Genomic DNA, 26691 nt, shown 5'->3' on the forward strand with positions numbered 1-26691 from the left:
GCGTGCCGCGCCAGAAATAGAAGCGAGAAGAAAAGAAAGCCAGGTCGAAAGCCGGACGTTTCTAATTAATTTTATACAAATTACACACACTGGCTTTGTTTAAGGACGCAGGACTAACCGGGCGGGCGACAAAAAACGAGTGCAAAGTTAATTAGTATAAGAGCATCGAACAACTGGAATAAAGGACTAATTAAATTGCGATGGCGGAGCTCTCGCTGAAGGGGTACGGGAGTCCCAGTAAATGCAACTGGCATGGTTCAAGCACAAAATTAATTAACACTCTGCCACACACACACTCGCACAGGCCCAGGCCCAGGCACAGGCACAGACTGGCCCTCAAAAACACACAACGCGTCGTCGGAAGGGCCCGCAAAAATATGCAATTAAAATTGCAGTCGATCTAAAAACTGCCGTCGCTGAAATTATTAACAACAAATAAACAGTAATAATTAGAAATTAAACACAAACCAGCCACACGCACACGCACCACGCAAATAATAAACTAATTAAATCGACAGAGGTCCTCGCAGAATGCGCTCAATAATTTGAAAATCGCTTTATGGTCGAATCCATTGACGTGTCAACTGCACGAGCGGCTCTGGGCCGAAAGGGTGAAAGAGTCTGGTTGGAACACAGATGAGAGGAAGTTCTTAACTTTCTAGAGATAGTACGGATAGTTGCAGCAGCAATCGCATTAATGTTAGTTACAGACTTACTGCGAGGTCGGTTCTAGAACTAGACGGCTAAGAGCGAGTGGGACTTACCTGAAAGGGAAAAAGAGAAAAGAGAACGTTATTGAGCAACCTTAAATATTTGTTAAAAATAGAAGCGTGTTTGGTTTAAGCCACCGCCAGCAGCAGCAGCAGCAGCAACTGGTTTGCAACAGAAACACCCCGGCCGGCCAGAAAAATGTGTGCAGAGTGTAAATGCCACACGTTTATAGGTAACAAAATTTGCTTTATTTTATTATTTGCGTTTCCCCGCATGTTGCCCGGTGCGATGCCTTTTTATTTGGTGGCAGATCTTCACAGCAATCCAATGCTAACAGAGTGCTCGTCGTGTCGAGCTGCCCTTTTTTCAGGCTTTTCAATTCCACATACAGCAAATATTTTCCATGTTTTTTTTGCCAAACGCCCCCTCACCCACGGCTCTGCCCCCTGCGATTCGAGTTCTCTCCGCTTGCCGATTCTCGTCTCCTTTTTTTCCATATTTTACATGCAAATCGAATTTTCCTCAATTTTAATTGGATTTTTGATTGGTTATACTTGTGTTTATATACGCACATCTCGTTTGGCCGGATCAACCCTCCCGGACTGCCCCCCTGGAGCCGGCCGCCCTTCGCCCCTTGCACCTCGCCGGCGAACAGAGTATTTATTTTAAAAAATATGTAAATGCTATGTGCACACGAAATATCGTTAAAAATGTTGCCTATACTCCAATTATTTTGCTTCTAAATTTGATTTTTGGCGCTCGTGTTTGTTAGTTTGTTGGTTACAGGATGTAAGCCGAGAATTTACAACAAAATCTGGAGGAGGAGGAGGAGGAGGAAGTCATGTACATTTTTCGGGCTGCCCAATAATGCAGGCCCGAACTCTTTGGAATTGTTGACATTGTGTCGAGTTGCTGGGCCGGGCTGCTAAGAGCCACAATTAAGTTTAATGCCAGCCCGTGTCGGGCGGCACATGGAAATTGAAATACAAAAATAACGCCCCCTCGTCGCAACTTCTCAACTTTGTCAGCATCACCTTGGGCCACCTTGGGCCACCCCCATCGCCTAATGATACCTTTGCAGCAGTTGGCCGGGGCAATTAACCGAGTCGCGCACAAATTGCTGGCAATTTGTACAAACTTTTAATTGAAGACGACATGAAGAGACATTCCCCCATACGCGTCCCTGCACTCGGCCCTCCGAGCATCGAACACTCCGCCGCCGTGCGCGTTGTTGTATGCAAAGTGCGGAGTACACGGCCTCGCGGGCATTCCGCTGGCTTAGTTTCCTACTTATAATTACAATTGAGACCGCGGCCGCAATGATTATAATTATGTCCTATATTGTCGGTTGTCAGGGGCGTGGCAGGGCCCGCGAGGCCCACCCCACCTTCCTCAGCAAGTAGCTACAGGTAAGCCAGAAATGGGGAAAGATGAAATTTCGAAATAAATCACTTTTTTGTCCGTTCGGCTTCGGCCGGGCAGCAGTTGTGCGCCTGGCAAGGACTTATGCTGATTAGTAGCAAAGCGACACAGTAAATTTGAATGTCAGAAGCGAGGGAAGCGGGGGAGCGGGGGAACGGTGGGCCGAGGATGCGAAGGACTCCCCCTCCTTGCGAGGCATTCGAAATGATTTATGCAATGCTCAGAAAGATGAAAGTTGTACATTTTCATATTTTAATTGCTTTGCTCTCTTAATACTTTTGGGACCAGGCTCAGGTCTTGCTTGCTTTTTATGTATTTTTTGTTCCCGGCTGGGCTGCTTTGGTTTGGTTTGGTTCGGTTTCTTCTCCTTATTCCTCGTTACGCTTCTATGGGTCTTTTGAAGTCCTGGCAGGCGGCGGGGCAGGAGCCGGGCAGGATCTTCCAGCCCCCTGACTTGGGAATACGTCTTTGTTGCCGTGTTTGTGTGTGTGGGCCCGTAGTTAATGTAAATGTTTGCCGAGAAAATTTTACTAATTTTATAACAAGTTGCGGTTTACATTTCTGTTGCGTTTTCAGTTTCCCATTTCCTGAGACGCTCTCGCTCGCCTTGGCCTTCGTTTTAACCGCCGCTGTCAGATGATTTTTTTGCTGGCAAAGTAGATTACGTGTATAAGTAAGCACTTCGCATTTATAATTTATGGCTTTATATTTGTCAATGGCATTATTATTTCCCATTTTTATGTTTGTCCGCTCACCTTGGGCGGGGTGGCGCGCTGGGCGACGTGCTTTATGGGGCATTTAGCGTCTCAAGCCCTGAAAGTAGGTTTATGGAGTGACAGCCGGCGCTAGTGCAGAGGACTGGGGTGGAGGACTGAACTGGCTGCCCTATAAAGAGGAACAAATTAGGCCTTGGCTTGGCTACAGTTTGCCGGAATTAAGCCGGAGCACAACAACCCGTCTTTAATCCTTGTCACTGGGCTTGTTCCCGGATACTTATTGGAGGGCACTACTTCTGGCTTTGGGGGCAATTCCAAAACACATTTTCCATATGCACATTTGCCACTAATTATGCGCAAAATTCGTAGCTCAAGGGCTCCGAGCAATTAGCAGAGCACACACATGCAGTCCTTCGTCCTGCCCCACTCGGCGCCCTCTCAAGCAATTTACATTGAAATTAAACAAAAACTACACGCGTGTGTGTGGGTTCAGAGCGTCCAGGGCGGGTGGGTGTGGAGTCTAGACCAGGAGCGGACCATTCTATATTTCCATGTGCATGTGGCCATCATTAATGCAACAAATTATGTTTAGAGCGCGCGGACGGCGGACGGAGGACGGCGGACAGAGGCCAGAGGACGGCGGAAAACTCCAAATGAAAATAAACCGCAACATTTTTCATTTGTATAGAAAATGAAGAAGCCATCGCCGAGGTCGTGGGATCGAGGGGTCGAAGGGCGACTCTCACACGGGAGCAATATAACCGGTTCGTATGCCACAAAAGCAATTTTATGATTATAAGAGCCGAGGCCGGGCCGAGACACCCCCGTATCCTGACCATCCTGTGTCTCTCTGAGGAACGCTGTGCAATTAGGCGCCATAAAAATGGCTAACCGCCCCAGCTGGGCGTGGTTGTTTGTCTTCCCCGCCGTTGTTTTATTTGTTTCCTCCGGCAGCCCGCAACCCGCAACCCGCACAAAACGCGCAGTGTTTTTAATTTAAAATCCACAACGGAATGTGAGTTGGGCGCGAAGAAGTGGGCGCTATTGGGGTGAAGGGCAAAGTTCATTGGAACAAATCTGGGCATAACGCTGGAGTTGGCAATAAGGTCAGATCGGGCAGGTAGCCGGTCGGTCTATGGGAGATGGACGGAGCCGCAGTCCCCCAGCAGCCATAGCAGCAGTATCCTTCTGGTAACCACATTAGCGGATACTCTCCGAGCGGAAAGGTGGCAAATTATTGTTTATGGTATGTGCTGGGGGCAAAGGGCGGCTAGTCAAATGGCTCGAGCCACATTTGCCGCAAGCCAACCCGCCACTCTAGCCCGCCACACCCCACTATTCTCCTCCAATAACAGGACAACCCCGCGTCCTGCCGGTATTTAGCGGAATAAAATGTTTACTCTGCATTTCGCCGAGCAGTCAAGTTTTATAGAAATTTATGAGGTTTATAGTGGCGTGCCATTGCGCGCTGGTTGGGGCGGTCGTTCGGTTCGGCTTGCTTAAAAGTCCCTCGAGATGTAATCAATTACTTAATGCTATGAAAGAAACTCGCTCCCCCAACGACGCGACGCCAAACAAAAGCCATTACGCGGAAACTTTTCAATGAAGCGTCGCTCGCCGGATCGTTCATTTCTGGCTCCGTTCGTCAGTGGGTGGGGTGATGGCGGGGACTGGGGCCGTCTATTAGCTGCTTGCTGGAGATGATGTCCTCGATGTCCTCTCTATTCCGCGCCACAACCCCTTGCGGGGGCATTGCCACAGCTGATGTATTATTATGGCCCTCTAGATTGGGCTCTGTGGGCTGGCTCTCTGTTATTAATATTGTTTTTCCTCTGTCGCTTTTGCTGTCGCTGTCGCCGTCCCCCTCCCTGTCTCTGGGTTCTGGCCCAGCTAATACTGACGGCGAATCCCCAGCGCATTACGTGCCGAAGGTAAGCAGGCAGCATGTCATCAGAACACGCCCACTTGAATTTTGAATGGGGTTTGGCAGTCGTTGGCGTTTCTGGTCCTTTCTCCTTTCTCCTTCTTCCGGCACTCCGGCATTCCAGCTCGGGTTTTAGGTTGAGTTTACAGTAAAATAAATATTTAAGTGGAGCCTGCGACTCTGCTACTGCCACTGCCACTGCCACTGCCACTGCCGCTCGGGGAGTCACTTGAGCGTTTGTTGGCACGTAAAAGACATCATAATTAGCATTGGGCGCTCGAAATTAGTGTGGCATGCTGACGGGCCAAAGGTTAAAAAGTGCAAACGTGCACGGTCTCCCGGCGGAGCAGACTACGGAATCGACAGAATCGACAGCACGTGAGTCACTGAACTGCGTCCCCTGCCCCGCGAATAGGCCCGGAGAGAAGCAGCCGCCGGGAGAGCAGACACTATGCTGGCCTCGGAAGAAAGTGCAGGGCCAATTTCCGTGTCATAAAACTTGAGAGCTTCGCAGAAGACCAAAAACAATTTGCATGCGGAATTCAATTTGATAATGGCAGCCGGGAAACCGGGGAAGACTCAAAGCCTGGCGCAGTCTAACCACGTTTCCCGGCGGCGGCGGGTGGCCGACAAGACATGTGTGTCCATGGGCAGCACCTGGCAGCGTCTAATTGGGTCAGGCCGGGTGGAGAGCGCATCCGGATGTCTTAGAACTGCACAGTTGCCAGCCGAGTTCAATAATATTGGCTTCGGCGACAAAGCAAAGAAAAGAGCAAAGTTTTAAATTTACCGGGAGACTCTGAGCAAACAGTCCGTATGAAATTTACTCGGAAACTTAGATGATGTTGGCAAAGGGGATGGCGATGGAGTGAGCCCGGATCCCCGGTCTCGGGTCCCTGTCCGTGTCCGTGTCCGGGTTAGATCCGGGTCTGTGCTCGGACTCAGACGTCGCCGCTCAGCTCGATGTCGATGTCGATGTCGATGACGATGGCTTTGTCGCCGCAACACCCGTAGAATTTGTGTAATTTGACCCAAAGCAAATGTAAATAGAACTGCGACTGCTGAAAGGGCGTTAAATTGTATAACTTAATGAAACGGCGGTCGAGCAGTAGCAGTAGCAGTAGCAGAGCTGAGCATCAGCAGCTGGGCAACCAGTCAAAGCAAACCGAAACCGAAAGCCAAAACCAAGCCAAACCAAACCGACCCGAACCCAAACCAGCCGACCAGAGACCCCAAGGGCCGGAGCTCTGGAAGGGACCTGACCAGAAACCAGCACTACCAGCCAGCAAAGTCGGAAAGCAAGAGGAGCCCATGTGCGAGGGTGGGACATCCTGGCAAGTCCAGGCTTTGCTTTGTCCTGTGGACATGCTCTGTGTCTTGTCCTTCGCATTCTCCGTTCCTTCTCTGTGGATGTGGCTGCCCGTGTGCGGATTACGTTTGACTTAATGCAGTCGGGCTAGAGGATGGGAGGTGGGGCATGTGGCATGGAGCTGGGGCTATGGCTGGGGAGGCACACGGAGAGCGCAGAAACTGTTGCACGCCTGGCCACGCCCACATTAAATAAAAATTAAAATGCTAAATTTTGCAGCTCGAGCTGGGGGCGTCTGCCACACGCCCCTGCTGGCCGCCCACTGCTCCCCTCCTCCTCCAAGCATGCAGAATGCAGAGCAAAATAGTTTTTAATTAAAAGGTCTGACAGTCACAGTCGGAATCACAGTCACAGGACCAGTACTCGAGTTCGGGGAACCAGTCACAGTGTAAGGCCATTCGAATGCCTTCGAACTGAAGACCCTTAGCCAAATTGGATCCCACCCTTCCGAGCAGCGCTCAATTAAGGCTGCACATATTTTTTCGGCCCCCGGCCGCCGCAAGTCAACAAATAATTTCTATGCAAATATTTTACACTAATTATTTCAAATATTTTGCATGCGGCGGTGGCAGCTGCCTGGCAAGGAAGCGGCGGTCTGCTCGGGGGAGGGAAGGTGTTGCCTCTATCTGTCTGCTGCCAAAAATAGTTATTTGCTCAAATTAAATATATACATTTGTGCCTCGTGTTTGCTGGGCAAATATGGCTGTGTGTTCCAGTCCTGTGCCTGCGCCTGTGTTTGTGCGAAACAAAATTATTTTATGGCGTTTGCGTTGCGCAAATAGACAGTTACAGTTAGAGCCCGGCTGGGCCAGACTGCTTCGCCCGTCAAAGGAGCTGGTCGGCGGTCTGGGCTGGTGGGCGTGGGCGGTGGTGAGTCACTGCCACCAGACTACACCACGGGCCCGAAAGCCCTCCAGTAGCGAAGTGCAGTGCCGAGCAATTTTCCGGCCTTTGGGCACGCCTTTTGTTTGGACACAGGCGCTGAAATTGATTAAGTTTGTTGCCTGCCAATGGAAAAGGCACTCAATCAAGCGCCGATCGGCGGCGAGTGCAAAAAAGTGTCATTGAAAGCGCACGAGGTGCACAAGTGTCTGCCCAAATAAATGAATCTCTGAATGAGCCCTGAATGGGGTACCGGAGAGTCGAGGCGCACGCAAGGCTCCATCGCAAGCGGAGCCAGTGCGATGCAGGAACGAGGCATTCAATGCATTCAAAGCGAGTCAGACGTAAAAACGTTGGCTCCACCGACACCGACCGACCGACCGAAGGACTCGCCGGCAAGGAGGCTCCTCTATTGATCGCCCGGTTTTCAATTCGAGCCGGGAAAATGAAAAATGGGCTCCACCCGGGTGACACTGCTCAGACCCACTTAAAGCGCCCACTGTCGAGTGCTAAGCAGCCCGTCCCCGCCGAAGGGGGAGTGCCCCTCATAAATTCACATGTCGCACTCGGCACAGGATGCGTGGCGCTCCAGAATCTGAGATCCTTTTGGGAGCTCCACGGAGTAAACAAAACCGTTCTGTTATGCAATCGCGCCTAGTGGCAGATGCGGGAGGAAGGCTGCCTGCACTCGGATAGACCGTTCTGACAGCCCGGAGAAAATCTTATCAAATTTTTACAGTCCCGAGTCGCAAGTCCGGAGTGGCTGGGTGGGAGGAGATCCCCAAAGTGCCACCGTAAAATATTTTATTGAATATAATAAGCAGGGAAACTTTCTGCGAGCTCTGCCAAACGGAGACAAAGTTGTTGATGCCATTTAATATGAGATTGCAAACATTTTGGCTGCTTTGGCCCGGCTGCCTCCTCCTAGTCCCCTGGAGTTCTGGTCTTCTGGCCTTATTGCATTTGCTTTTGTGCTGCTTTGGCAATATAATACCTGCGTGTGAAATAACGCAAAGTTTATGCAGCGCGGAAAAACTTTGCACTTAAATGAAAACTACAAAACATTTAACTTTTGGCAAAAAGGAGACGCGGAATTTAAATGCCGCGTCCCCGGCGGCCCAGACTGCAGACAGAGCTGAAGACTGAAGACTGTGGAAGCCCTTGGGCACGAAAATGAAATTTCTTTTCGAAAAGTTTACACTTTGTAGTCGCTGGCGTCCTGTCCCTGCTCGTCTTTATTGCTTGCTGCTCGTGGAGCGGGGTGCGGGGTGCTGGGGGGGAAGTGTCAAATTAAATTTAAAAAGTGATTTGCCGAGCTTTCATTTATTTGCTTTGGTTTCTCTTGTGTCGCCGCCATTGTCACTCCGCGGTGCTTATTGCGGTCCTCGCTAAGCTGCGAAATGCGAAAACAGACCATAATTCGCCAGCCAAAGGAGTGCCCAGCCGGCCTGGCCCTCTAATTGCCACCATAGTTTACTTCGCGCCACTCATGCCACGCAATCCGAGAAATACGATCTGGCCGGGCTATCTAGCTCGGAACACTCATTTAGGCGTCGCCCGAATCCAAATCGGCTGGCCAATGATGAGCTTTCGACTGCCATTGACCAGCAGGTGTGTTCCTCCCAGACACGGCTTAGTGTTATCACGCCCCGCCAACGCTCGCCCCTCCTCCGCCGGCGTCCGTCTGGCTGCCATGATTGACGGTCATTTGTCATTTTCTGCCATTTTCCCATTTATTTGCCCAAAGCTTTTTTATCCGCTGCCCGATGCCCGATGTCCGATGGCCGGCGCTCGCCAGCAGCCCGCCAGCCGGCCAACCAGAAACCGCACGGAAAAGTTGGGCCATCTCTCGCCCCGGGCGCTAGCGCCGGGGGGCAGGGAGCCTGCTTATGGAACATTTGTCAGACGTTGACGTTATGCAAAGTGGCCGGGCAGGTGGGAGCGGAAGGAATTTTGTAGGTGTTGCCGACATGACGCCTTTAAGCGCGTATAAATTACAAAAAGCCAAAAGTCGGGCGGGCAAAAGGGTTTTTATTTCGGTTATAAATGAAGTTGCATACTTTTGGGCCAAGTTAGCTGAGTGCGAGGTGGCTGGGGCAGCGACGAGGGGCGGGTGAAAAGCCATGTCGGGAAAACCTGACATGTCACGCCGTTGCCATTGCCTCCATTGACTTCGACTCCGGGCCCAACACGGCTGCAGTCTCAGTTTCAGGTTCAGCTCCACCTCCCCTTCCAGCCAACGTGTTATCGTCCTGGCCCACGCCCTCAAACAACTCCAATCCTTTCGCCCCCACCCCCTCGCCTGGGGCATTCATTAAAAAACGGAAATTTGTGATTTTTGTGTTCGCTTCGTGTGGCTGGAGGTAAAAGAAAAATTGCTGCCCTGCCGCCTTTGGCGGATCTGATTTTGTGTTTAATTAGCCACTCAGACCAGAACAGACAGCCCGAGGCGGCCTGTCATTAATAAGGGAACGAAATTCACTTAGAAGTCTGCCCAGGAAGACAATTAATAATGGATATGTGGGCCACGAGTGAGTCCGGGACTGGGCTAATGGAAACCGCTTTCTCCGCGGGGCACTCCAGGACTCCCTGGCTCTTGGCTTCAGGTCCCTTTAATGCCAAGTATAGCCCTTTAATGCATAATGACATCCAGCCGGGGAAAGTTATGCTCGCTCTTTAAGCTCTCCCTTCGGCAGGACGCTTCTAGGCCATTTGGCAAACGAAAATTTAAATGCATCTGCGTTAACTGGAGTGCACACACACAATGGAGCTGCTCTCACACGAGCACACGCATCCTGCACGCACACACACACGCACGGCAAAGTTTGCAGCTAAGCAACAAACAAGGTCCTGGCCAACTTCTGTGCACCCGACAGGAGGCATGCGTGGCACGAGGCGGGAGGCAGGAGGCAGGAGTCAGGAGCCATCCGAGCCGGCTGGCAGGCAGGCAGGCTGGCAAAAGCAATCCATCAAAATTGCACCTTCTTGCAGAAGCTCTGCTCTGCCGCCTCTGCCTCTGCCTCTGCCCCACCTGCCACCTCTGCTGCTGCCGACTAAATTGAATTTAATTTGTTTTGCGCGTCGCACACATGGAAGCAGAAAAGCAGCAGCGGCGGCAGCAGAACATTACGTTCCAGCCATCGCAGAGGCCAAGTTAAACACTCCCCAGAGGACCCACCTCGTCGCCGAGGACTTGCCGCCGAGGAGCGGAGGAGCGGTGGAAGACGGCTATTGTTTAACCCCTTGATAGCCCCGCAACCAGCTCAGCGCTGCGCCACTCGGAGCACTGCTTTTGTTAATTATTTGATGAATTTTTAATTGATTTTTCGCACACAGCATGGCGGCAAATAACAAAAGCTACAACATTCTTCGGCTTTGCATTTTGCACGTACATGGGTGTGTGTGTGTATTCTCGCATCATCTCCGCGCAGACTACACGAAATGTGGCACATTATACTCCTATGTGCTGCTACCCCAGAGAGTGTGTGGGGGGAGGGAAAAATTGTGTAACGTTGCATACTCTTAGTGCTTTGTTGCATTTAAACAAAAGGGACCACCGCCAGCCGACGCTGCTCGATCCGATGCATTGTTGCAACATTTAAATTAAGATAAATCACCACAAAATTTATGGTTTTTAATATACGTACTGTGCCTGTGTGCCACGCCCCCGACCAAAGGGGGCAGCCGGGCAGCAGGGCGGCTTGTTGCCGCTGTTGTTATATTGTACGACATGGAAAACAATTTACTAAATTGCAATTAAGTGACATTTTATACCAGCTCAGTTCGCATCGCATCGGCTCGGGTTGGCTCGGTTCAGTGCAGTCCCGCTCCAGTGGAAAGCGAGATAATGGCCCAGTGACCACACCAGCACACCACCACACCACCACGCCACTCAGCCTGCCCCACGCAACGCCACTTAGTCGCTGCACCGGGTAATAAATTTGAAATTGCGGTTTGGCAGTTTTAAATATTCAATTAGTTGTGAAATTTTTGCGCCACGGCCCGCCCGGCCTGCCCGGCCAGCCGACAGCAGCGGCGGCAAAAATTGAAAATGAACGAACGGCGCGGGAGGGGCGGGCCAGAAGGATTTATGGATAGCTGTCGATATTCGCCCTTTTCCAAGGACATTTGCGACCTATACATGTGCCGCGGACGGCAGGACCAGTCCTCGAATGCCCCGATTGCACTGTCCGGCTTAAAGCGCTTTTGCATTCTGCGAGTGCTCCCCGTTTTATTGATGTCCTTTAGCGGCGCACTCTGACCCGAGACTAGCAGCCCGGGACGAGGACTGAAAAGGACTCGCTGCCCGAGTGCTGTCCACAGTCTGTCGGGGAGTGCCCTTCCCCGGTAGTGCCTCTCCCTGCTGCTGGAGTCCTTGCTGCATCTGCTGTCAGAGTGAGAGATGACGGGGCAAGATCTCCAGCAGTAATTTATTTCGGGGAGTCCTCCCAGCTGCCCACCGCTTTCTTTATTGTTGCCCCGCTTGCCGGCTCGCCGGCTCTCCGGGCCAGAAACTTATTAATTTAGACTTTTTGTTTCGCAAATTCGCGTCTGTCTCGGCTCCCTCCGACCTCCGGGTCGTTGGCCAAGCCAACAGCAAAAACAAACGGGGCCTGGGAGGAGCGAAGTCGTCAGCTATTTCGGGTTTTTGCTTTGGCAACATTTATGCAAATTAGTTTTGATTGTCTCTGTCCCGGAGTCCAGGAGCCGGGCGGGCGGGCGGGGGCTAGGAAATTGAAAGTTAATTTGCATGCTGGGGGGCGGCGGGCGCCCGCATTTAAATACACAATAATAACTGTCAGGAGTTGGCCCGCCCAGATAGCAGCGTTTATTGTTGTTATTATTGCATTATCCGCTGCACTCTTTCGGGCGCTGTCGCTTTATTTAATTGCACGTGCATAATTCTTTAAAAATACAGCTGCAATTATTGCCGGCAGACGTAACTCTTGGCTGAAATTTATCGTCTGTTCGAGCTCGAGCGCTGCTCATTGCTTATGCAGACCCGGCTCAAGGGAGAGTGCGGCTGCGGATGCGGCTGCGGCTTCCGAGCCGTCACCAGCCATCGTCCACTTCCCTTTTCTGCGTAATTTTAATAATTTTTGTCATTTCTCCCCATCGCATTGGCGACTCCCCAGCATTCGAGTTGAAAGTTCCCAGTTCGAGTTAAATGGGTTTATAACTTGCCCTTTTGTCCGCCCGATCTCTCGCAGCGTACCGGGTATCGGGTAGTGGAATATTTGATTATTGCCTGGCTCGAAGGACCAACTGCGAGAAGCTCCTCGAGAGCGGGAGGCGTTTTAAGAAGCTTACTTGCATATTTATGTCACTTTCAGCCGCCCAACTGGCCCATCCTCCGAACGGGAGGGGTCTCAGCTGCTCCATATGAGGACTCTTTGGGAGCGGGATAAAATGTTAAAATGGATTTCGGGCCAAGTGGCAGTTTTTTTTTATACTGGAAGCAATCTGCGGCCGTAACAGCTGCCAGCCCAATCAAAACGAAAGTGAGAAGGCGTCCTCACTCTCCAGTCGCAATCTCCAATCTGGTCCCAAAAACTAAATATCAAATAATAATTAGCCGAGCGCTTGGCGGTTGTAAAGCACAACTGTTGCCAGAACAGCGACTACTGTTCTCCGTTTTATCATTCCTGCTCGGGAGCTGGCAGCTCTATAAACTCATCAGCGTAATGAAATTTGCCGTTTGGTTAGACAGAGTGACTCGGGGAGATGCACGCTAGTCCTGCCGAGCCCGGAAGGGAGTGACGGGAGAGTCTATCAAATAAACAAGAACGCGCATGTTTTTAATTACACAAGCTGGGAAGTGTCCTGAGATGAAGGATAGCTGGCAGGACGAGAGAGACCCTGGGTGACAGGACTCTCTCGGGTGATGGGAAGCTGGGAATATGTAATCAAATGAAAGTGAAGTTCGGCCATTAATAGGGAAACGATAAAAGGTGATGGTGCTTTGTGGGGGGAATTCGCGATAAAAATAAAATTTTATTCTCGGGCGATGTGGTCGGGCGATATATATGTGATCTAGTTTAATTGAAAATGGGCAGGAAGAAGACGCGTTTGACTTTGAAAGGACATTCAAAGCTCCCTCGCTGCAGAGCGGGGTAATAAAATTATGATGAAGCTTATGGCTCAGACCACACTCGCATTTGAGTGCCATTGTCTGCCTGTTAACATGCTCATTATGGCGAAAGGCAGAAACAGAGCAATGGGCCAGACCCGGAGCCAGAGCCAGACAGGAGGAGGACGAGGCAGAGGGCCCAGGACCGAGGGGCAGGACACTGAAACACGTTCATGACTTCACTTCAATTATAATTACGTCAAACAGTGCAACAAGAAAATGTGCAACTTGAGGCAAACAAGATAGAACAGAAAGAGGACGAGAACGAGAACGAGGACCAGAGGAGCGCAGGACGCAGGACTTTCCACGACAATTGTGTGCGCACCGAAAGGGCCCCGGACCAGCACGCTGCCAGCAAGAAGGGGGAGCCAGAGAGACAAACAACTTGAAAGTGAGCATTTCCTTTTAATGCCTTTTGCTCATTTTTTCCTCTCAATTTTTTGTTTTATATTGCATTACATTTGCTCTGCCAGAGAACATTAAAAACAATGCACACAGACTGAGTCAGGGACAGAGGCAGAGACAGACCGAGTGGGTGGGGAGGAGTCAACTCGTTCTGGCAACATTATATCCTGCGGAGGATGGAAACTGTTTTGAAGAAAACTCATAATTGCTTGGCACAAATTGCAAGTTATAGCCAAAGTTATAATTCAAAGGGGGAGTGGATGGGTGGAGAGTGGATGGCTGAAGGGCTGAAGCACCCCTGGACCTGTACCTGGACCTGGACCTGAATGGGGGCATTCATCAGAAAAGTTTCGCCCCGTGTGTGTGCGAGGTATCTGGTCAGGTGGCCCCGCTCCCACTGCCCGCAATCTGCGGCCGAAATGAGCTGATAAGACGAGCCGCAGTTGTTGGACTACCATATGGCTGTCCGCTTGTTTGTTATTTAAAAATAGACTTAAAGCTCGGCAATCCACTGCCAACAAATCGCTGGTTTCGGTTCTATCTACTCCGGAGTCCGTACAATGTTTGCCCGGAGAAAATGTGGCTGGCTGGATGGCTGGCTGGCTAGCAACAAAACATTGCCGTAGTCATACATTCATCTATAGCCCCCGCTCCGGAGGGGGAGTGGGAGGCGGCAAGTCATCCATTCAGCCGGCCATCCATCTATCCATCCATCCATCCATCTGTGCAATGCAGCAAGTCATGCAGCGGAGCTCGCTGACCCGCACGATGAAGCCTTTGTCTGTCCTACGTCATCCGCCCCTCCACCGCCTCCTCTGCCCCCTCTGCCTCGTCCTGCAATGGCCTCCATCAAGCTGTCGACCTCTTGCATGCATTTGGCTTTACAAACAATATTTGCTGTTGTTGTCTTCACACAACAAACTACGCCAGGCTCTGGCCGAAACCGCTCTCTGGCTCCAGCTCTGTCTGCTGGCTATTTGGGAATCCTCTTTTTCACTTTTCAGCCCCTCCGCCCCCCACACTGAGCAAACTAATATGCTATGCTTAAAGCGTACATATTAGACCTAGAGTTGTTCTTGCTTGTTGTTATTTTTGATGTTGTTTGTCTGTTGGCGGAGCGGGGTGGCTCGGGAGGGGCAGGAGGACACAGGCCTCCTGCTGCTGTCATATTTCGTGCTCGCCGCCCCCCTTTGCCCACTTTCGCCGCCTCCAACCAGCCGGGGCTGAAAGGAGTACCCCACTGAGACTCACAGGACACGGTCGGACCCGGGACCGTACCCGGACACGGATCCAGAGCCGGACCCGTTGAGCTGTGCCCCCAGAGTTCACGTTGACGGACCCAGAAACGTTTGCCTGTCCTACGCTTATCATATAAATTCTTCTGGTTGCCTGTTTTTCCGCCCCCGCTGTTGTTGATGTCCGTCGGTTTGGTTTGGCCCGGCCCGGGCCTTGCTCTCCTTATCCCGGCCATATAAAAAGACTAAAAAGTTTTGCTGCTGCTCTGCCGGCTTCTGTTATTGAAGGCTTAAGCGTCCGGGCATCAGTCGAGTTAGTTAGAAGGAGCGCCGCCCGCTGCGCCCACTGTCCCAGTGTCCCTCCCGCCGGCACTCCGCCCTGCCCCAGCTCTAGTATCCTGTAAACAAAGCCAACACACACATTCAGCGCAAAATCAACGCCAGACGAAAACAACAGCAGAGTAGTGGAGGTCGCCCGGGGGTGTCCGAAAAACAACAGTTATGGACGGTTGAGGACAAATCAAGTGTAAGATACCCGGTACTCGGAATAGATTATACTTCACTCTGAGAGCTTTAAGATTGAAAACAACCAAAGAATGAAAGCTTAGGGAAGAACTGCTACACTTATTTATTAATTAATTTTCGAGGAGCGAGTGTCCATAGCCCAGCTCCACTGTGTCCTTCGAGGAGTTTTTATTTCGTTAGTTTATTGACACGCTTCCGCTGTTCCGAGTGCTTTCCTCCGGGCTGGTGGAAGGAAACTTAACCAAAGGCGCCAGTGGCGTACTCACTGATGCATATTTTTTGCAACCCGGGCGGCCACTAGGGAGTAGATGACCACGGAGTGGCTCCAATAATTTCCATATCCTGGCAAATACATTGTAGGACGTATTAACCGACTCGTGCAGTCGACCATCAACTATATCGCCCTGTGGCCTGCCAACACGCCATATCTCTGCAACATTACCAGATGGGGACGTGCAAAGGAGACAGATAGCCGTTTTATTCGTTCCTTGCCCCGACCGCCACGCCCCCCTCCCCCGGAGCACTCACTTGAGCGGCGATGTACAAAGGCGGAGCTTGCTCGGCTCATATACTTTACAAATCTTGATAAGTTAATAGAAGGAGCCGAGCAAGAAAGCAAAGACATGTTTTGGCTAGTTGGCTGACGGCGGGGAGCAGGGCGGGGGGCTTGTGGCTTGTGGCTCGAGGCTTGAGGCAATGGGGAGCTTGCGTGGAAGTTTGGAGCATTAAAGCCGTGAGTCGAAGCCAGAAAGTAAAATAATATGAAAAGTCCCATAAAAATAACAACGGGGGACAAGTTTCGGGGAATTCTCGTCTTCATGTCCTGCGACAAGTTTCTCTGCGTGTGTTAATTTAGGTGAAATCAATTTCGGGGGGAGCAACCACATTTCTCGCTTAAGAGGCGAACGAAGCGGAGGAGGGGCGTTGGGAAAGAGTATAAAAATTAACGAACTGCAAGTAATGTAGCATACTTTGCAGCATCAAATGCGCTCTGCTGCGTTCCCGGCCATTGTTCCGAATACTCCCGAAGACCGGAGCCCCTCCCAGCTGGCGTGTTTAGTATTATAATGCCATTATCATTTTTATTATTGCATTTTAAATGCATTTGCCGCCGAGCGGTTCTTGCCGCCTTTTCATAATTTTTAATGCGCCGTCATGCCCACGGCTCATTAAGCAAGGACAACTAAGGAGCGCCCGAACGGAGGCTGTCGCGGCGGCGAAGATTAATTTTGTTCACGTGTTGTGGCACTTTCCCAGCCACAAAGCAGTCCTGCCCAAAGTCGCTTCAAAGTCATGTTTACGATTGCAAAGGACTGCCGGATCCTTGCTTTAAAGCATGCAGCGCCTCCCCTTTGTCTCGCAGGTCTGGCTTTGTTTTTCTGGCTGGCTTGTTTGTTTCTTTTCCCTTTTGTCCATAAACAGAAATGGCCCGGAGCTAGGTCAATCACTCCGCAGCACGCAAGAGCTTGCAGGAGCAGCCGGGACTCGAAGGAGCTCTTCTGCAGAACGACCTGAAGGACATGAAAATTAGATTTGGCAGAGCGAACCGACAGATTCGCTTGCTAACTTTGCTGAATATTTCATGTATTTTTAAGGAGTTCGTTTTCCCCTCTGGCAGCTCCTAGCCCAAAATAATGATCCAAATCTCCGTATTCCTTGCCAATAATTCATCGCTTATGCGACATATCCTTGAAACTCATCCCAGAAGTACAGAGTTCGTTTTTGTAAGCAAGTGAGACTAAGTGTTTGCTGCACCTGCCGGCCCTGCCACTCCTTCGAGTGACCCGACGCCCCGTAACTATTACCGTAGCATTTATGATTATTAACCCACAATGCGGGGCACTCTAAATGCAATTAAGATTACGATCTATATTACATTTTCTGTGTTGCAAAAAGAAACCTGGCAACTCTGCTACGACAAACAATTAAAAACAATGCACTCCCGCAGTCCGCCGCCCCAGCCGTGGCAATAAAATGCTGTTCCAGATGCTTATCCAGCCCCGGCGTCCATATTGCATAAGAAATAATTACTTTTTGTATTACACACACTCCACCCCCTGGCTATCCCCTCGCCATTCCCATCACCATCGCCCATTTAGGTCTATTGATTGCGGTCGCAATGGCACCTTGTGGCTCGCTCCCCATATCATCCCACGAAAGTGTCGCGTTTGCGTGTCGCTTATCACCGGCACTCGGCCAAAACAGAAATGAAGACACCCCGTCAGAAGGGAGGTCCGCAGCCCAGGACTGCGTCAGTACTCAGTTCTCAGTACCCAGGACTGAGGACTCAGGACTCGGGACCCGGGCCAAAAAGCGTCAGACAATTGCCGCCCGATAAGATCGGCTGAAAAGAAATGTTTTTGTGTCCTGGCTCTGGCCGGGAGCACCTTGCTGACCCGAAAGCCGAAAGCCGGAAGCCAAGGGCGGAGGGCGACGAGGACACTGGCCACGGAACTTAATCGGAGTTAAGCCGCTTCAACCCAATTCAATAAGCGGAATGCTACATAAATTGGATTCCCCATGAAAGGGAGGCGGTAGCTGGGTGGGAGTGCTCTAGCAGCTGCCGTATTCCGGCTAATTATTTGAGAGCCATCCCATGCCAATGGGAAATCAAGCTCCTGGGGATGCAGCACCCACATCCTTCGGCTAGTCCGGCCACCGCCATCAGAAATGTCACCGTCAACACACTTGACTGTTGGCATTTTATGCAAATGCTCCGAGTGTCACGGCCTAAAACGGCAATTGAAACGCTAATGATGACATTTGGCAGCCTAAGCGGCGGGCCAAGGAAAACAAAACAACAAAATAACAAACTTAAAACAAAACAGAGAGCAAGATGGCGGGACAGGAAGTGGGAGAGCGATGGCGGCGGCCCATTTTGTCTCAGTCTTTGTGTGCCTTTCCGCTTCCTGCTGGCACTGCTGCGCTCAGAAAACATAACAAATCGTTTTCTTGTCGGCCTCGTTTTGTTTTCTTTGAAGCGAACTCTCCTCGTAGGCCTCTGGCATTTTTACGAGGCATTCAGCCAATTGACAGGCTTCAGTCGCTCGTAAAAGCAAAATCAAGCAACGAAGAAAAATGATGCGGAGACTAAACTGTCGAAGGCGAGTCCGAGGAAGGACCGATGGAGACATGGGAGTGGGAAACTATACAGCCGTATAGCCGTCGAAATCACCTAAAAGTATACTTAAATATTTAAGGCCCGGGGAAGCAGGCAGGGCAGCAGCAGTGGCTGGGACGAGTGAATGGCTAAAGTTTAAAAAACATTAAAACGCATTTAGCAGGCAGTTGTGGGCCCTACGCCCACAAACGGAATCTGTTTGCTTCGCCCATAAATACTTATTATCGCTTATTTGAACTTGTGAATGCTGCCAGCAGCCATTCTGGTGATTTACTTTCATTCTGGGCCTTCTCGTCCTTTTCGGCCGAGGACGAGCACGAAGATGAGGCCGGGCCGGGCCGGAGCTCCCCGCAAGTGCGTGTGCTTGAAAAAATCGATTTTTATTCCGTCTCGCAGAAAAAGATCAAAAACAATAAAAACCTAAATACACATGCGAGCCTTTGAACTGGCTTTGATAAAAGCACACAATCCGGGGCAGGAGAGCGCAGGACTCGAGCCGGGGGACGGCCGGGGCGGGCCGGGCCGGGCCGGGGCGGGCCGGGCCGGGCCGGGGCGAGGTGGCGGGGTAAGCCTCCAATCAATAGCTGTGCGTCGCTTTCGGTAGGTACGTGTGAATTTAAGCTGATTAAAGAATTGAGCTCCCCGTCCGGCCCAGGAACTGGCTCGAAGAAGCGCAGAAGCAGAAGCCGAAACAGAGAAAAGAAAAACGCAAAAAGGCAGAAATTGATGTCTGCTTTTAGGCGTAGATGCTACCGTCGTTGGCTGGCTTTATTTATGCCTTTTGTCTGGGCTCGGAGGCTTTGTTATTTGGGGCTTAGTGGCGCACATCCCTTCCGCCTGGTCCTCCACTCGTTTCGATTTAATTTGCACTCCACGATAACACACATGTGGAGCAGATAAAGGAGCCGCCATCCTGGCAGGACGAGGCGCGTCATTCGAACCGACACCGATGCCGAAACAGAAACCGAAACCGAAGCCAATAATCATTGGCAGTCCTGTGAATTACAAATTCGCCTGAATTTGTCACTCCTTATTCGGGCTAATGAAATTGTGAGAGCTGCCATAAAAATGTTGACGCTAATAAGAGCGTGGCAGGTGGGGAAAGTGTTGCGGCCCGCCAAGTTTACGGCCCGAAAGGCCAAACTCGGACAAACAGGCGAATACAATTCAAATGCGTAATCAGGCATAAGGACTTGGAGGAAAGTGAATGGCAGCCGGCGAAATGAGAAAAGTTTTCCCGGAGCGAGGCGGACGGGCGGACAACGATTGGTATTATTATTATTAGTTTTTCGGGCCGAAACTTTCGCAGCCCGCTTATTAGGGAATCGGAACGGAATGAATATAGTGTGCGCCAGAGTTCTATTTCATAGCTCATTGCTTTTCAATTTGATGAGGCGTTGTCTATAATGAGCTTGCCGAAACTTTCCTCCGCCACGCGGTCTCCACATGCGTTCCATGTGCGTTCGCCGAGGTCCTGCCCGCGTGGGTTCTGTTCATTTTCGACTGTCATTTATCATCGGGCGAGATGTGCGGGAAATTTTTATGGAGTTGATTTTTAATCTTTCGCAATCGTTCCTCTGCTCCCCTGCGTCCCTGCCCTGCCCTCACGGCCATCGCGGGAGGAAATGAATATTTTTAAGTATGATGAATGAGGCGAGACGGGAATCGCCTCCGGGCGGAGCAGCAACTGATTTACTGACGTGTGACAGGGGGCGGGGGATGGGGTATGGGGGATGGGGGATGGGGATAAAGGTAGGAAATTAATGCGTAGTTAGAAACATAAATCTGTGTGTGGTAGCTCCACCAGCCCTACAAACTGGTAGCACGAGAATTTCGCAATTTATGTTCCAGCGCCGGACTCGGACAGATTCTTTTTGCGCCCGGGTCGTATGAGTGATATTAATTTGACTTTAAGTCGCTCGTCTGCAGCCGAGGAATGTCTAACGTAACACGTCAACGTAAGCAAGCGTATGCAATTTACGTGACATCATTACGTGTCGGACAAGTATAAATTACGCGCTCCGGCGAGAAGTCGGGCAAGGGGAGATTCCGGCAAGGGGAGCTGCGAACGGGGAGCCAGGATACGGGATCCTGAAAACCTTATGAGTTCGTTAATGATGAAGTATGTGTCAGTGTGTGTGTTTGCCCAGGCAGGTTTATCAAGATAAATTCACGAGAAGTGTGGGAGGTGGGGATGGGTGGGTGTGCGGGGCACCGGAGCCAATGAAACGAAAGTCATCAGACTTAGATGTGGCCCAGCAGATTGCAAATGCGACAAAACTTAGCCAGAGACGGACGACACATAATGCAGGACCGACGAAGGCGACGACGGAAGACAAAGGACACAAATTGTCCTGATGCCCTTGTAGGTTTTGGGGTTGAACTCGGTATGGGTTGGGTCGGTCCTGGGACTGGGACTGGTCAAAGGGCAGATATTCCAACAATGAATCGCCGTCACTCAGGCAGTTGAAACTGATGAAGATGGCTGGCACTGAGACGGCGACTGTGATGAAGTGAGCCAGGCCTGAATCCGTCCTTATCGTCCTTATTTCTTATACTTGTCAACACTAATAAATCCCATCACTGCCCTTCCCCCCATGGTCCGCGCTCGCATTTCATGCTTGATTTGAGTTTAAATAAATTAAATTTCTTTGTGCGCCCGAAAAATGCAAATGTCAGCGGGTGGAACTTGCAGCAGCCTGCAGGGTCCTGGCCCCGACCGGCCGAGACCGAGCAATTAAACTTGTCCTTGTTTAATTGCATTTCGGCCTAAACCAAAGAGCCAAACCCGAAGCCAAGCCAAAGCCGAATCCAAAGCCAAAGAGTTCCTCCGCACACACAAACAGGCCAAGTCAAAAGTCACAGCTGACTGCCGGAGAAGGAGTTGGAGGTGGCCAGGACCCGGCGTTGAGTTGCCAAGTGCTCTGCTGATAGCGGCCCGAAAAAGTTTAGCGCTTTAATTTCTTAGAAATTTGTTCCGTCTTCTTGTTCAGACGACGGGCGGGGCGGGGAGCAGAGTCAGAAGGCGCACAAACAAGGCAACAAACAAAAATGTCGACTTGATTGCGCCGTTGATGACTATGTCCTGGCCCGGCTCTAGCTCCGAGTCCGAGCCCTAGTGTCGAGTAGTAGTCGAGGTCCGCAATTGTGCGGACAGATTGCCAGCAAGTTGCCAGAGTTGAGTCGAGTTGAGTTGAGTTGAGTCGAGTTGCTTGAAGTTTTCAATCCCCAGCGGATTAGAAAAGTTTAAATTGTTGCCGCCGAGCCAGCGAGAGACTCGCAGGAACAGGGACTGAAACAGAGCCAAAGGAGCCACCAAATCGAAGCAACCAAAGGACGACCGAATGAACGAATGAATGAATGAAGGGAGCAACGTAACGATTAGTGCTTTCATGTCCTTTGCCAAAGTTTAAAGGTCATTCGATGGCAGGTCCCCACTCCGACCAGTCCTGTTCCTGGGCTGCCCCAGCTCGCTGGCTGCTGATTTGACACATCAACTTTGTCAAGGTTTTTGCCACAGAAAGAGCCACAGCCCCCGACGTCGGCGACTGTTATGAGAAATGGCTCCTTCTGATCCCTCTCCCAGATCTCCTTCTGCTCCGAGTCCCCTGCATTCCGGCTGGGTGTGCGTCTGTGTGCACTAGCAATTTGTGCAATGGACATTTCTGGCTCCTCTGCTCCGCAGTGATAAGCAATGCCAGCTGCCAAACGCCTTAAAAGATTGCAGGGTGCAGTGACTCCGAGCTGCAGTGCAACTCCGCCCGGAGGGCGTCCTGGCCGGGTGGCGGAATGTGTGGCAAATTTAAGGGCGATTGCTGGGGGCTCCTGCTGCTCCTGCTGGGGAGGGGATAGCCACCAACTGCGGCGCCCAGCTAGCGGAATATAGAAATTACTTTGAAGCTGCTGCATAATGAGCCTGTCAATAAGTTTATCAAGCCAACAACAGCTCCAGCCGGGCTGACCCAAAAACAAACTTGTAGTGCTGTGTAAATTATGCAAATCTTTATCATTCCTTTTTTGATGTGCGGGCCGACTCGAGTGGGACAAGGGAGGTGGTAGGTGGGAGGTGGGAGGCGGCATGAGGGTCGATGGGCTGTCACAAACAAGCGTGAAACACGACAACCCGGAGAGTGGGTCTGGGAAAAACAATATGGCGCTCTGCCCAGAAAGGCCGTCCCACATTCCGCATAGTCCCCAGATCCCCACGTCCCGGCATCCCCACGTCCGGGCGGCCCAAACCCACCCTCTCTGCCCCTGTTTATGTGCCATTGACAGTTCGGCGTTGTTTTGGTGCTCGCTTTTACCGTCTCTCCACCTTTCTAAGCTTTTTTTCGAGCTTCGCTTTTTTTGTGAAATGTCAAATTTTTCCAGACAGTTTTGACAGTTTATCGAAGTGCGCCCGTAATTTCTGCTGACGTGTGTTGTAGGTGTTGAAAATAGCAGGGACTCCGGGTGGGCGGCGAACTTTTGCCGGCTCTGCACTTTTCGGTTGAGTGCTTTTGCACAAAAACTTTCCAAAGAACCGAGGAAAGAACTCGCAAGAAAACGGGTCAAGTTTTTCGTAATTATTTGTTTGGGTCACCTATGGAGACCTCTTATGGTTTGTTACTCGCAAATTGTTTTTCTGGCAGGCCGAAGTCCGAGACTCTAGGTGAACAAATTGAATATTCCCCGACAGGTGACGGTGACTACTTACCGCTGCGACTTTCATTTTCCGCTGGCTTCAGCTGTAAAGCACGGTTCATCTGCAAGCAAGAGGAGAAACATTTGAATTAGTAACAGGCCCAGAAAGGTGACTCGGTTAGGGGCATTAGCCGGATAGTCCCCCGAAATGACGGCCGGGCCGCTTTCAAATTCAATCAACTTTTGTCGTTGGCCGAGGAGCTCTTCATAAACACCTCCCAAAACACATTTGGCCAGCGAAGCATTTTCGAGCATTTAAATGCCACTCAATATGCAAGCCCATCTCCTGTGGTCCTCTGCCTCTGCCTCGCCCGCCGCCCGCCGCCTGCCGCCTGCCGCCCACGTTTCTGCACATTTGCGCTCATTGCCTTTTACCCACGACTGGGCAGCCACATCCTGTGCCGCTTCATGCATCATTAAAGCTTAAATCTCACCCAAGCGACCCATGTCGATTCTGGCCAGCCAACACTTAACGTTCCCCTCCCTCCTACCAGGTCTGCATCCACACCCACCAAATCCACATCCACATCCAGTCACTTTCCCGCTCTCTTTGCTCATCCAACCATCGCAGTGGGATCGGGACCGAAAGCAGGGCTGGGACTGGGACTCGAATGGCTACGTGTTGTGGTCACCTTTCGGTTTATGGCAAATGAGTAATATCCCGTGCCAGAGCACGAAAAATCCCATTAAAAGACGTTCAAATGAAATGCATTAAAATAAAACTTAATTGAGGGCTTTATACCGAATGTTCGAATTGAGATCCCGAGGTGTCCGAGGGTCGAAGTGACCACCACCCAACGTCCCAATCCGAGGGTCCGTCGTCCAGCCACATGAAAACCGCAAAAACCCGAGCAAATCAATAATCATCAAGAAGGAGTCCTTTCAATCCCGCTTCCTCTGCTCCTCGCAGGTGTAATTTATTTTCACCACACAGCCGTACGAACACATTCCCGTATGTCTCCCTGTGTAGGAGGCGGCTCGGGCACGCCCCTGGGCTTCCTGGCCTTAGATTGGCTCATCAGGCGGACCAGGAAGAGCCTAGTCCCTGAGCCCTGGCCCCGGGCCCTGTCATTAGCCCCGCGTGCAAGTTCGTCGTCTCATCGCCTGCCACCTGCCGCTTGTCGCATGAATATTTTATAATCTGCCATTAGTTTGCGGCAATTGAAAACGATTGGAGCTTTTAACTGCAAAATTAAATTGCTTTATATAACCGTGATTGGGTGCCCAGGCGGGCCCGTCCACCGTCAAGCCCTTGCGCCCTGCGATATGAAATATTTAATGTCGTAGGGCTGCCCCACAGCCGGAGCGTGTTTTTTCGGAACAATCCATTAGTCAGAGACAAGTAATTAAAATTGGGATTTATGCACGCGCATGGAGCGAAGCAGAGTCGAAAATTTGGGGCTCCTCTGGCTGTTCGGCGGTTCGGCTTGTTTGTAATTCAATTATGTTAATGATTGGACAACATTTACCGTATTTACATTAATGCATAATGAGTAGTGCTGATGTCGGCGCTGGCAGGAGCGCCGGGGGAGGCCTAAATGCACTTTGTTTGGCTGATATTTTTTGCAACTGCAACCAGGAGTCCTAAACAATCGGCCTGGCTAGTGGCTAACGACTAACGGGTAACTGGTAACTGGTAACTGGTAACTGGTAACGGCTAACAGGCAACAGCTAACGGCAATTAAGTGCATTTCTCTGTCTGACCAAAGGCATTCCTGGCCCTGCTCCCTACTCCAGCTCCCTCATCGCTCCTGGCCAGACAACACCCAAATGCGATTTTGCTTCACTCGAAGCTCAGCAGGATAAATTAAGTGGTCGATGAACTGGAGCCTTGTTGATTTTATATACAGGCATGGCGATGGCGATGGCTATGGCGATGGCGATGGAGTGGCAGGCGGTGGCAACGTCAACGCCGTGTTGTTGACAGTAATGCGGGGCCACGGGGAGACGATCTGCGGTGACGCCGCAAAATTTAAACCAATGTTTAAGCGAAAAATGTTCATTTAGCCGCACGTCCCCATACGATCCTGCTCCTGATACTGATGCTGATGAATGATTGATGTGGCGTGGTTTAATAAATTGGAAAATGTTTTCAGCTCAAGGCGGGCTGGAGCCACATCACATCCTCAAAGGCCCGGCCAAGTACCATGCAGGCATCTGGCTTGCCACACAGACGCTTGCCTCGCCGGAACCTTTTTGGCTTTTGAAGGGTTTATCAGTGGGGGAGACCCGCAGCTGGCTGCCACCGCTATCCGATGGCTCCGACTACGGCTTCTGTCTGCAAAAACAAGCAACAGCAATCGGGGCCCGACATGCACGCACATTGATCCGCCCCTCGATGCAACCGCTGTCCGAGCTCCTGGTCCGCCCCCTTTTCGTTTGTGCCTCCGGTTGCCAGTTAATAAAGCCGCCCATTTATGAGCCGCCAGGGGCGCCTGCGAACAAGAATGCTCGGCTTCTAAGGCATCTCTGACTCTGCACAAAAGTCTGGGATCATTATTAGCGCCGAAAAGGCTTCCCCCAAAAAGGCATCCTTGTCCCGACGCATCTTTTGGCCGGGTAATTAGCACTCATAATTTAAAATTTAAATGTTGCCGGCAGCCGAAGCCTCTCGGAGTCAAAATGTTAATTAAATCTGGCTCTCGTTTTGTGCTGTCCGCCGGGCCCCGCGCGGAGTCAAAAGATGCCTGCCTCGGCACAATTAGCTCTCACAATTGCTTATGACAAAGTGCGGCGTGGAGGGTGGCGGCCCTGGAAGGGATATTTCAGCGACTGTTGGGAGGCGACAGGCGCCACTGGCAACGTTAAACCGCAAATTTTAGCGCCCCACCAAGTCATGCATGACGGGACCGGGGCCGGGCCGAGGCCGCGGCAGGATGCTGGGGTGGCAGAGGACACTAGCCGCAGTGTCGCCGCCTACGCATATGCAATGCCCCAAAGTGGCAACTTGGCCAAGTGCTCTGTCTCCCGGCATCTACGATGTGGCAGTCAGCATGGAGTGTCCTGGGTGCATGGACCCATAAACTCCGTTAGTTTATGATGCCCGAGCGCTAAGTGAGCAAAGCGAAAATCGCAGAGGACAGCAATCGGGACACGGACTAGAGCTGGTGCAGGGGTGGGACTAGAGATCCGGAGATCCAGTCAAGCCATAAGTGCCCTCCCCCGAGCTCCTCCCCTCCCCCACCCCCCGTACAATTAGAATGCGGCGCATCGAACCGGGCCAGAACCGGGCCAGGCGGAGCTCTCGGCCAGCTTTGTTCCGCTCTGGCCAGTGGCCGGCTCTGTGTTGCCGTTTTTATGCATTCGCTGGTCGAACTATATAAAACAGAACAACGAAAATGCAATTAAAAGTACGTTTTATGGCTTTGTTATGGCAGCAGGCTCCAGCACTCCACTTCGTTACCCGGCTTTGGCAGAGTCGGACCCTAGTTGCCCCCGCTCCGGAGCACATGAACAGCGATTTTTACGATGCTTTCTCCACTCGAGTCGACGATGATGATAGTTTGGAAAATGGTTTCGAATTGAGTGGCCCGGCAACTTTTGTTGATAGAAAAGTAATATTTTATGG

The 26691-nt window shown here is 51.2% G+C and overlaps 1 protein-coding gene across 1 annotated transcript in view; it reads right to left on the bottom strand.

Annotated features, from left to right (window-relative positions):
- The window catches only part of LOC6493831 (CUGBP Elav-like family member 3), a 135301-nt gene that overhangs the window by 84130 nt on the left and 24480 nt on the right, over positions 1-26691 (bottom strand). Inside the window, 1 exon segment of the mRNA XM_044714476.1 lies at positions 23137-23185. Coding sequence (XP_044570411.1) covers positions 23137-23185 — 49 coding nt within the window.

Source organism: Drosophila ananassae, chromosome 2R, assembly GCF_017639315.1.
Source record: "Drosophila ananassae strain 14024-0371.13 chromosome 2R, ASM1763931v2, whole genome shotgun sequence".
NCBI lineage: Eukaryota > Metazoa > Arthropoda > Insecta > Diptera > Drosophilidae > Drosophila > Drosophila ananassae.